The 11,433-nt window shown below is 56.1% G+C and overlaps 1 protein-coding gene across 2 annotated transcripts; it reads left to right on the top strand.

Annotated features, from left to right (window-relative positions):
• Positions 1–2,386: 2,386 nt before the first annotated feature.
• Positions 2,387–9,835, top strand: NR1D1 (nuclear receptor subfamily 1 group D member 1). 2 transcript variants are annotated; one of them, XM_006155924.3, is made up of 8 exons: positions 2,387–3,016; positions 5,603–5,938; positions 6,200–6,288; positions 6,386–6,530; positions 6,872–7,512; positions 7,816–8,001; positions 8,504–8,714; positions 9,350–9,835. In XM_006155924.3, exons 1-8 carry the CDS (start codon positions 2,986–2,988, stop codon positions 9,547–9,549), a joined length of 1,839 nt encoding a protein of 612 aa, XP_006155986.1. In that variant the 5' UTR covers positions 2,387–2,985; the 3' UTR covers positions 9,550–9,835. The 2 variants fall into 2 exon arrangements, with proteins under 2 accessions (XP_006155986.1, XP_027630564.1); XM_027774763.1 differs by lacking the exon at positions 2,387–3,016 and adding an exon at positions 4,013–4,177.
• Positions 9,836–11,433: the final 1,598 nt, after the last annotated feature.

The raw sequence follows: 11,433 nt of genomic DNA, 5'->3' as shown, positions 1-11,433 counted from the left end.
ACTTCTCTGTCAGGAAAAAAAGGAGAGGCCTTATAAAAAGTGCAAAGAAGGAGGGAGCAGAGGTGACGCCTCTTCTTCACTGCCTCCCTCCCAGCCTCTGCCTTCATACCATACCGCACACAGACTGCAAAACAACCCTGCTTCTTGCCAAGAGAGGAGTTAGGCTGACTGAATTTCAGCTTGCGCTGCCTCTGCTCCCTCTTCCTTCTCACTGGCTACAAATTCAGGGAGGGAGTCTTGACCCCTGGCCTTCCTCCTACAGGGATAAACACCCAGCGAGTAGACAGGGGGTGGACAGGACCACCATAGCCACAAGCAGAACTACGGGCTTTGAGGAGAACTCAGGACAATTAAAAGGAGTGTACCAGTCATGGGGCTGGGACTGAGGGTGCAGCTGGATATCTGGCAGTGGCCTTGATTTTGAGTCCAGCCCTAACAGACGCCTGGGCTCTGGCCCTGGTTCTGAGAGTCAAGAAGGTCACAGAGCGCAGTCCGCATTGGACAAGCTGCTCACCTCCCAGCTTTCCCTCCAGAACCCAGAGGGAGGAGGGAGAGGGAGTGGAGGCTGAGCTCAGAACCAAGTTTTCCTGAAAAGCCTCTTTCCTTGTTTGTCTTAACCCCTCCCAGTTCCTCCCACGCTCTGCTGCAGCTTCTCAGCTCTGGGCCAAAGGGCCAAGGCAGGCTAGGGAAGAGCCCACTGCCCTCTCTCTCCCACTTTTTGTGAGAGCAGGAGGACCAAGCTAAGTCCTCATCCATCTAGGGAGTCCATCTTCTGCTGAGAGTCAGAGGGCCAGGGTCAAGCCAGCAGCCCAGTCCCCTTCTCTTCAGAAGAGCTCACTGTCCTCACTACCAGTTTACTCCTTCCTTGGTGCCATATTTCCTTCTCGGTCTTTTGGTGGCTGTCATGTTTCCTGGAGTATTTCATAAGTATTTCCCCAGGAGCTGTCTGTGAACAAGTGGAGAAGGGCTTCCTGTATGAGGAAAACCTTCCCAGGAAGCACTGGGGCTTGAGGAGGAATTAGCAGGAGTGGCAGGTGACTCAAGCTCCCTTGTCTGCTTGAAGAAGCTTCCATTTCTCCAATAGCCCAAGCACTCTAACAAGATAGACCTCTACCAGAGGCTTGTTTTCACTCATGGGACAGTTGTTGCTCTGGAGGGAGATGCTGGTGGTGTTAACCCCAGTCCAATATTTCACTTGCTCATCTACCCATCTCCCTGATGCCCAGGCTGGGCAGATGAAACCAGACAGATATCCGACCACGGGATAGTCACTTCCTCCAAGCCTCATTTTGCTCATCAGAAAAAGGAGGGAGGATTGGAACCAGCAGATGGCGTAATGGTTATGTTGCTGGACTCCCACGTAGTTGACCATGGTTCGAGTCCTGGACTTGGGGGCTTGAAATTCATGCCAGGCATGTGTGTGTGTGTGTGTGTGTGTGCACGCGTGCCTAGGATCCCAAAAGGAGAATGGAGAAGGAATTGTGGTGTGGCCGTCCTCCCCACCCCCCGGGGTGATTTCTTCCTGTCTCTCTACTCTATAGCAAAAAATCTTTCTCTTAAAAAAAAAAAAAAAAAGGAGGATTAAGGTGATCTTCATGGTCCCCTCCAAATTACCTTCTGTGGGAATTCACATGTTACCCTCAAGCACTAAAAAGGGGGTGTCACTGCCCCCAAGCCCCTTCCTCACGTCTGCCCCATTATTTTTGGGCCTCAAAACACTTTCACCATAGTTCCTCTATGCTGTCCTTTTTATTTCTCAGACAAAGGGAAATGACTCACCTCAAAGTCACCTCAGGTGGGTGGGGTTGTGTCATACAAGCAAACAGGGAGTCCCTAGGGACACCCCTACCTCCTCTTCTTAGGGGAATTCTCATTAAGGGGAGTAGAAGGGAAAAGGGGTCACATTTTCTTTCCACCTCAGGACTTGGCCCTTAGCAGCAGGCAGCTGAAGCTCCTGACTCCAGGGAAATCTTCCTCTCCTGCTTGTCTCTCTCCTCATGTGGCCAGTAACCTCAGGGTGAGGTCAGTCCTGCAATCACGTGAAGCCCTCACGTTTGCAAGGTTTGCAGAAAGAGCCTGTTAGCTTTGATCTCTCAGGGAGCAGCCAAGCTTGCCAGTCCCTTCCCAGGAATTCACATGCCCTTGCCATACAGGCTTTGCAAACACGCTGCTCTGACTCTTCAGCGCACCCCACCCTACCCTACTCTCAGCCCCTCCCCGACTACAGCTAGCGCTTTTGCAAGGCAGAAAGGGGAAATACACGCAGTCCGCCCACTTTATCAGTAGACTACAAATCCCGACAGCTTTGGCGTTGCGCAGGCGCACGGAGCTCAACGTGCCGGCTGCTGGAAAAGTGTGTCACTGGGGCACGAGGCGCTCCCTGGGATCACATGGTACCAGCTCCAGTGCCGCGTGCGGCCCGGGAACCCTGGGCTGCTGGCGCCTGCGCAGAGCCCTCTGTCCCAGGGAAAGGCTCGGGCAAAAGGCGGCTGAGATTGGCAGAGTGAAATATTGCTGCTGAGGGAACGTAGCAGGGCACTCGTCTCGCCTCTTTGCGTCCGAGTGCCCGTTTCTCCCCATCACCCACTTACTTCCTGGTTGCAACCTCTCTCCCTCTGGGACTTTTGCACTGGGAGTTCCAGATTCGCTACCCTGCAGCGCTGCGGAGCCATCAAGCAGTGGCACCCGGTACACTGCAGACACCCGACCCTCCTTGCTACCTTCCAGCAAGAACTACTGCAGGCTGATTTCCCCTTCTCTGCTCTCCCATGCAAAGCAGACCTTCGTTGCCTCATCGTCCTACCCATCTGCAGGGCTGCAGTCCAGCCACCCCAAGACCTTGCTGCAGGGTGCCTTGGGTCCTGATCGCGAGCCGCGGGGTCCACTCCCTGCCCTCAGCCAGTGCCCAGCGGGCGACAGCGGCAATCGCAACCTCCAGTTTGTATCAAGGTCCAGTTTGAATGACCGCTCTCAACCGGTGAAGACATGACGACCCTAGACTCCAACAACAACACAGGTACTGAAATTCCTTTACTGTCACCTGCCTTTCTTTGTCACTGTCTCCTCACTCTACTTCCATCTGTGATTTATGACAAGAGGAACTTTGTAAAGGACTGGGGATTCCCTCGGCCGGGGATTTGCTAGCATGCTGCGGGGCCTTAGGGTGGGATTTCCAGAGGAGGGTGTTCGTGGTGGTGATGTGCCTGCAAGCGACCACCACCACCCCTGAGAGTCCTAAAGAGTCCGAGGGACTCAAGTAACGGGCAGCAGAAAATGGAGAATGAGTGGTGAAATGAAGTGTTTTAGGGGGCCTGGGAGCTTGGAGCAGTGCCCCTGACAGGCTCCAATGCGTCCACCCTCCGCAGCTGTGGTAAGCGTGGCCTGGCAAAGAGGACCCTCTGCCTGCTCTTTTCTTCCTCTAGTTCTGGCAGGTTTGGGGGGCATCTGAGCTGCAGTGGGACCATCAGGGTTGGGGGACTGGGTCGGAGTTCACTGGAGAATCCTGGGTGACAGTAGGCAGCGGCACTTGAGGACTCTGGAGCATGGTGGCTCAGCCCCAGGGAGGGCACCCACAGCGCCCGGGCCGCGGGGAGGGCTCACATGGCCGCAGAGCCGGGCCCACGTGCTGCATTTGTTTTCATTCAGCAGAAGCCGTGGCCGCCACCCCATTGGTCGTTGCCACCCGGCCCCGTTACATAATGAGCTCCGCCCCACCCGGTCGCCCCGGCAACGCGTGTTCCCTTCTAGCCTCCGGGAGGTGGTCTGGCCCGGCTTGCGTTCTGGACCCAGCCCACCACCCGGACACCGGAGAGGGGCGGGGCGGGGGCGGGGCTGCTGGTCCCGAGTGACGGGAAGCAGAGAGGGCGGAGCATCGAGTTCCGGGGTTCCTCGTTGGGAAGCCACGTGCGAGAGGCACACGTGGAGCGGGGACGTGAGGCCGGCTGAGGGCCTGGCTCCCGCCCCGCCCCGCCGAGATCTGGGTGAAGCTGGGCTGACCCACCGCCCCCGCCTGCCTCCTTTTCCTGTCCGCCTGCCCGGCCCCCTTCCCCCATCACCGAAGCAGAGTAAGATGGAGTCACACTCTGACCTCTGATGGCCTCGTGTTTACACTCCCTAAGGGACTTCCAGCAACCATCCTCACTACTGCCTCCTTTATTACGTCTGCACCTACTTCAGGGTACTGCAGGACTGCGTTTAGACCCGGCTTCTCTACATACCAAATTCTTCCTGTTTCCCCACCGTCTCTTTCCTTAGTCCTGTAAGCACTTATGTTCCTCCCACCTTCACCAAAAGAGCAGCAGTTTGCCTCCTAAAGACTCCCCCAAAGCAACTGCATCTCAACGTCATAGCTGAAACAATATTGTTCCCCCCCCCTCACTTTTTCCTACAGAAAGGAAAACTGAGACGGGGGTGGGAGTGGGGGGGATGGTTTCCTTTAGGTGGCAAAGCAAGTTGATGGTTATAGATCTAGATCTAGACCCTGCCGAACATGCCTCTTGCTTCCTGTTTGGAAGTCTCTTTGGATGAAGGTCTCACTCTCCTTGTAGGAATAGGTAAACTAGGTCAAGTTCATTTCCACCAAATATAATAAATATCCCATCCCCCGCCTCAGCCCTGAAACCATAGGAGCTGATCTGTTGTGCAACTATTTTACGGGAGCTGGGTTCACCCTGACCAACCTTGAGCTATTTTAGGGCTGCCCTGCCCAGTTTAGTGTGTGTCAGTGGGTGAGCAGGACATGTGCCTCTGTAGACACGGTGGCATGGCATGTGTCAGATCACACGTGTCTCCGGATCCTCCCTTCTCCCACCCTGCCTGTGGTAGGCCAAGCTCGGTCCTTGGGAGAGGTGTGGCAGGGAGGTCACCTTTTCCTCCTGCTAATACCATGGGAGTCCAGCCACCTGGCTAGCAGTGTGACCAGAGGGCCAAAGTCCCTGAGTGGCCAGAGAGCCAAGGCCATTGTCACCAGGCTGAGATTTGGAAGGGGGAATTCCAGAGCCCTGGCCTGGACAATTTCTATTTTGCTTCTATAGTGACTTACTCTTGGAGGTCAGGGGAACCGAGCTGGGCAAGTTCCCTTCCTTAGTACCCCCAGAGACTCTCTTTCAGTTTTGGAGGGAATATGAGTGTATGAGGTTTGTTAAGACCTCCACTTTGTTCACTGTTAGCTAGCCACCTCTCATGGTCCATGGTCTCGTGTGTGGTGTTACAATTGGGAGCTGTTATCTGTTGTTGGTTGTGGTAGGTTGTTTTTTTTGTGATCATGGGTGGGAAGGACTTAGCAGTTTTTCATCCCATCCCTAGTTCTGCCATTGACAACCAAATCATTAGCTGCAATTGATGTTCCCCAAGGAAGAGACCATCCCTTATACTCAAAAGCAGAACCTGAATGAATCCCTCCAAGGGTCATGGGTGTTGGTTTGTTAAACCATGTCTAGTCTGTGTTGGAGAGTTGCTTATTAATTCCCAAGGCTAGGGGCTCCCCATGGCTAACTCGTGAGAGGCCAGCATTCAGAAGACAGGTAGAGGAGGATGATCATGGCAGTGCTCTCAGACCAAAAGCATGGTGGCTCATACCCCTTCCCTTGTTTTCTCCTGCCAGGTGGTGTCATCACCTACATTGGCCCCGGGGCCTCTCCCCGGAGCCGCACCAGCCCTGAGTCCCTCTACAGTGACAGCTCCAATGGCAGCTTCCAGTCCCTGACCCAAGGCTGCCCCACCTACTTCCCGCCGTCACCCACTGGCTCCCTGACTCAGGACCCAGCTCGCTCCTTCGGGAGCATTCCACCCAGCCTGAGTGATGACGGCTCCCCTTCTTCCTCATCTTCTTCATCCTCTTCCTCTTCCTTCTATAATGGGAGCCCCCCAGGGACTCTACAGGTGGCCATGGAGGACAGCAGCCGAGTGTCCCCCAGCAAGAGCACCAGCAATATCACCAGTGAGTAAATTTGGGGGAAAGGAAGCAGACCAGGGTTAGGTTGGGAGTTGGTTTTCACATGACACAATTCTCAGGGCCTTGCCTGGTCACAGGCATTTCTCCTGGAGTTGCAACAGCTCTGGTCCAGCCCAGTTTGGTCATTCGAGTGCCTCCCTAGGTCCTTAGCTTTTCCCTCCCAGAATCTCCAGCCCAGAAAGCCACCCCATCTCTGGCCCCTCTGACAGGCCTTTCCTGCTCATCTGCTGCCCATCTCTTCTACAGAGCTCAACGGCATGGTGCTACTGTGTAAAGTGTGTGGGGATGTTGCCTCGGGCTTCCACTATGGCGTGCATGCCTGTGAGGGCTGCAAGGTGAGGCGGGTTGGGGGATAGGGATAGGGACAGGCTTCCCCTCCCCAGTTTGTGTGGGCCTAGGTGAAGATGCTCACTAACCGCCTTTGCCCTTCAGGGCTTTTTCCGTCGTAGCATCCAGCAGAATATCCAGTACAAAAGGTGTCTGAAAAACGAGAACTGCTCCATTGTCCGCATCAATCGCAACCGCTGTCAGCAGTGTCGCTTCAAGAAGTGTCTCTCCGTGGGCATGTCTCGAGACGGTGAGGTGGCATCCTCACGTCCTTCCATTTCTGAGTTAATCCCTCCCTTAAAACCAAAATTCCAAACTGAGACACATTGTACTGTGACTCTCATTGGAGTGGAGGATGCCTGTATTTTACCCTCTTGGGTCAACATATACTTCTTTCCTATTGGTCCCTCTGGTCACCTCCTGCTGGCAGTCCCTCCTTGGAAAACCCCCTGCATGGGCGTGGCCTTGCTGGTTTTAGTTTTGAAGTGGAACCCCGAGCCTACGGGGTCTTGCCCTTTCAGGAGGAAGGAAGGAAGAGAAGCACGTGAGTGTGTATGAGAACTTCCTGACACTGCTCTCATCCTGTCGCAGCTGTGCGTTTTGGGCGCATCCCCAAACGAGAGAAGCAGCGGATGCTGGCTGAAATGCAGAGTGCCATGAACCTGGCCAACAACCAGCTGAGCAGCCAGTGCCCGCTGGAGAACCCACCTACCCAGCACCCTACCCCAGGGCTCATGGGCCCCTCACCACCCCCAGCTCCAGTCCCCTCACCCCTGGTGGGCTTCTCCCAATTTCCACAACAGCTGACGCCTCCCAGATCTCCAAGCCCTGAGCCCACCGTGGAAGATGTGATATCCCAGGTGGCCCGGGCCCACAGAGAGATCTTCACCTATGCCCACGACAAGCTGGGCACCTCACCTGGCAACTTCAATGCCAACCATGCATCTGGTAGCCCTCCAGCCACCACCCCACATCGCTGGGAAAGTCAGGGCTGCCCACCTGCCCCCAATGACAACGCCCTGGCTGCCCAGCGTCATAATGAGGCTCTAAATGGTCTACGCCAGGCTCCCTCCTCCTTCCCTCCTGCCTGGCCCCCTGGCCCTGCCCATCACGGCTGCCACCAGCCCAACAGCAATGGGCACCGTCTGTGCCCCACCCACGTGTACGCAGCCCCAGAAGGCGAGGCACCTGCCAACAGTCCACGGCAGGCCAACTCCAAGAATGTTCTGCTGGTGAGGGCATGGGGCAGGGTGGGGTTTGGTGGGGTAAGAGGGTAGAGGGCCTGGAAGGATGGACTTAGCATCGGGCAGCTGGATGTTCCTGGAGGCTGAGTGTGGTGAAAATGTCTTGCCCTACAGTCTGGGCTCTGCCTGGGAATCGCCACATGGCACCTGATTGCTCCTTCTCCGGAGAGACCCATCCTTCAGGGCAACAGGCCCCCTAGCCCAGGGAGAATCTGGACCCAGCCCTGCCGGGATAGCTCATCTAAGCCGGCCTGGCTGACACTCCCCTCCCGGCATCCCTTTCTCTCCCAGGCATGTCCCATGAACATGTATCCACATGGACGCAGTGGGCGAACCGTGCAGGAAATCTGGGAAGATTTCTCCATGAGCTTCACGCCCGCTGTACGGGAGGTGGTAGAGTTTGCCAAGCACATCCCTGGCTTCCGTGACCTCTCTCAGCATGACCAGGTCACCCTGCTTAAAGCTGGCACCTTTGAGGTGAGTGACTCTTTGTGCTCCCTGTTCTTGACCGTGGGAAGGATCCAGCAGAAAGTCCTGGGAGGACAGAGGCTCTGAAAGGCGTTGGAACCTTGTGTCTCTGTCCTTAACACCTCTAATGGATGAACTGGGCAGAACCTCTCCCACTTCTGCTTTGGGATGGCTGGGAATTCTGTCATCCCAGCAGGAGTCTAATCATAACCAATTATACTAATGCCTTAGGGTACATTGATACCCCCAAGCAAACTAACTTTAGTGAAGTACCTTGCCCAAGGTCACAGGTAGTAACAAAGCTGAGACTCAGATTCAGGCCCTTTTGATTCCAAAACCAGAGGAATGCTCCCCATTCTTTCACCTGCTTCCCTCCCCCCATTTCCCATTCAGAAACAGCCCACACTCTACTGAGAAATCTAAGACAGCACCACCAAACCCTTGGGTAGACTTTTACGGGGACGTGGCAAGCGCTCCTCCCCTCCACCCAGGATGACTGTACCCCCTGTAGGTGCTGATGGTGCGCTTTGCATCGCTGTTCAACGTGAAGGACCAGACGGTGATGTTCCTAAGCCGCACCACCTACAGCCTGCAGGAGCTCGGCGCCATGGGCATGGGAGATCTGCTCAATGCCATGTTCGACTTCAGTGAGAAGCTCAACTCCCTGGCGCTTACCGAGGAGGAGCTGGGCCTCTTCACCGCTGTGGTGCTTGTCTCTGCAGGTAGGTCAAGCTCTCGCCTAACCCAGGGGGGAGGAGGCAGACGCAGTTCAATTCAACACACCTTTTATGGAGTACCTACTCTATGCCAGGCCCTGCACCGGGCACTGGGGATACAGACATGATTCAGACACAGTCTAGCTTGGGAAACAGACTCATGCCCGACTAATTATAAAACAGTGAGATAAGTGTCACAGTAGAAGCATGAACCAAGGAATCACAGACAACTATTTCTGCCTGGGGGAGCTGAAGAAGGAGGTGACACTTGAGTGGGGCCTCAAAGGACAAGTAAGATGTTGCCAGGCAGAGAAAGGGGGAGGGGTGCCCCAGGCAGAGGGACCTACAGAGCCAAAAGCAAGGGAGCTTGGGCATGTTTGGCCTGTGCGGGGTGGGGGGGGAGAGTGATCTTGTAGGATGGAAGTGGACCAGCCCTGCTGAGCCCACACTCTCAGCATTCGGGCTCCTCCTGCTCTGGGGAAGGCCTGGGAGGAGGTGTCGAGCCCCTTCCCCTTCCCGGGCAGCCCTCTGAGGGGCTTCCAGGAGAAGCTGTATGGCCTGCCAGGTCCTCGCAGACCTCCGGTCCCTCCTCGTCAGAGGAGCTCAGGGAGCCTGCCTCACTGCTGTCGTCTTCCCCACAGACCGCTCGGGCATGGAGAATTCCGCTTCGGTGGAGCAGCTCCAGGAGACGCTGCTGCGGGCTCTTCGGGCTCTGGTGCTGAAGAACCGGCCCTCGGAGACTTCCCGCTTCACCAAGCTGCTGCTCAAGCTGCCGGACCTGCGGACCCTGAACAACATGCATTCCGAGAAGCTGCTGTCCTTCCGGGTGGACGCCCAGTGACCCGCCCGGCCGGCCTTCTGCCGCTGCCCCCTTGTACAGAATCGAACTCTGCACTTCTCTCTCCTTTACGAGACGAAAAGGAAAAGCAAACCAGAATCTTATTTATATTGTTATAAAATATTCCAAGATGAGCCTCTGGCCCCCTGAGCCTGCTTGTAAATACCTGCCTCCCTCCCCCATCACCAAACTGCCCCTCCTCCCCTATTTAAACCACTCTCTCCCCCCTCCCTTCTCTAGCCCCCTGATTTGTTCTGTTCCTGTCTCAAATCCAATAGTGCACAGCTGAGCTGGCTTCTGTGGTGTGTGCTCGTTTGGGGGGTGGGGAGGGACTATTGCCAAGGCTGGTGGGGACACCTCTCCATCTGGTCAGTTTTGGGGGGTGGGTATTCTGCCAGCAGATGGGAGGATATAGGGAAACAGCACACAAGTCTAAGGGGGGTGCCCAAGGGGGTTATTTTCATCATATATTTATTACATAAATATATAGTAAAATAGACGAGCAACAATTACCATAAAAATATCTTTCTTTAAAATCCTGACCCAAAACACAACGGGGTGAAAAATCGCACATAACAGACATACTGATTGTCAACGTGGGGCAGGAGTAGGAGCCCCTCCCATCCCCCCTACCAGTCCCACCCCTCCCTGGGGAAGGGACCTACCTCCTTCCCTGTTTCTGGCCACAGCCCCCCACCCCCCACCCCAGCACCAGCTTCTCATACATTCAGTAGCGCCTCTGGGCAGTGTCCCCCTTCCCCCACCCAGGAGTTCCCAGGGCAGGAATTACTGTCCCCCTTATGGACGGTGTCTGTCACACGCCCTGCCCTCTCCCAGCCCTGCAGACCCGCCACCAGGGGAAGGGGTAGGGGCTCCTCCTCCCCCACCCTCCCCAAGTCTGAACAGGGAGGAGGCTGGATGAGGTATGTGTGTTATAAGTGATGGGAGGGGGAATACTGAGATGGAGAGGCGGGTGGTGGGGGCGGGGTAGTGGTCATGGCTCTGGCACCCCCTTGGCCTGGCCTGGCCCCCTCTTTCTATACCCAGCAGCCTATCCTCCCACCAATACTGCACCTGCTGCCCCACCCTGCCTGCCCTAGTGCCCTGGGCCAATACTGGGGAGGCATGCTGAGCACCCACATCAAGGCCACCCCCCTCATTAGCACCAATGGCCCCCAGGAGAGGGCCCTGTCCCCCACTTCCATAGCAGGGACCGGGACAGCTGCCTCTCTAGAGCAGGTGCGTGGCACTCCTGAGTCTCCCTGGCTCCTCCCCACCATGTGTACTCACTCACACGTTCACGCAGAGAAACGCACACACACACCCACATACACCCACATGCACCCACATCACGGAGCGGGTGGGGAAGGAGGGGACTGGGAGCATTTGGGGTGGAGATCACAGCTCATATGACTGGGGAGGGCTGGGGGGATTCCCAAGTGCCTAAGAGGCCTTTTCTCCACCGTGTCCATGGTTGAGAATGGGATGAAGGGGTGGGGTGGGGATGGAGGCATGGGGGAGACAGCAGACAGGTCAGGAATTCCACTGGGCCCCCAGGTGTGGAGGAAGGTACAAGAAGGCTTAGCCATGGGACAGGAGTAATACAGGAGTCAGTACCCCAGGAGAGAGAGAGGATAGAGACAGACGAAGACAGCACGGGCAGCCCAGGGCCCCAGAGGGGCGGGGCAGGCACACGCACAGGAGACAGCAGACGCTCCTCCAGGCCTTCCACCCCTGTTGGAACACCTGAACGGCAGCATTGCATGGCCTTCCGTGTGCGTGCATACGTGCGTGTGTGTAGGGGGGCTGTGGCAGGCCGAGGGTCAGGGTGGGGTGGCAGGTTCCCCACTGCTTAAGACATTTTTGCCCCAATAGTGCAAAGCGCAG

The sequence above is a fragment of the Tupaia chinensis genome, unplaced genomic scaffold (assembly GCF_000334495.1).
Source record: "Tupaia chinensis unplaced genomic scaffold, TupChi_1.0 Scaffold000477_1, whole genome shotgun sequence".
Lineage (NCBI taxonomy): Eukaryota > Metazoa > Chordata > Mammalia > Scandentia > Tupaiidae > Tupaia > Tupaia belangeri.
The sequence above is the reverse complement of the archived record's forward strand: the minus strand, read 5'-3'. Positions and strand labels throughout refer to the sequence as shown.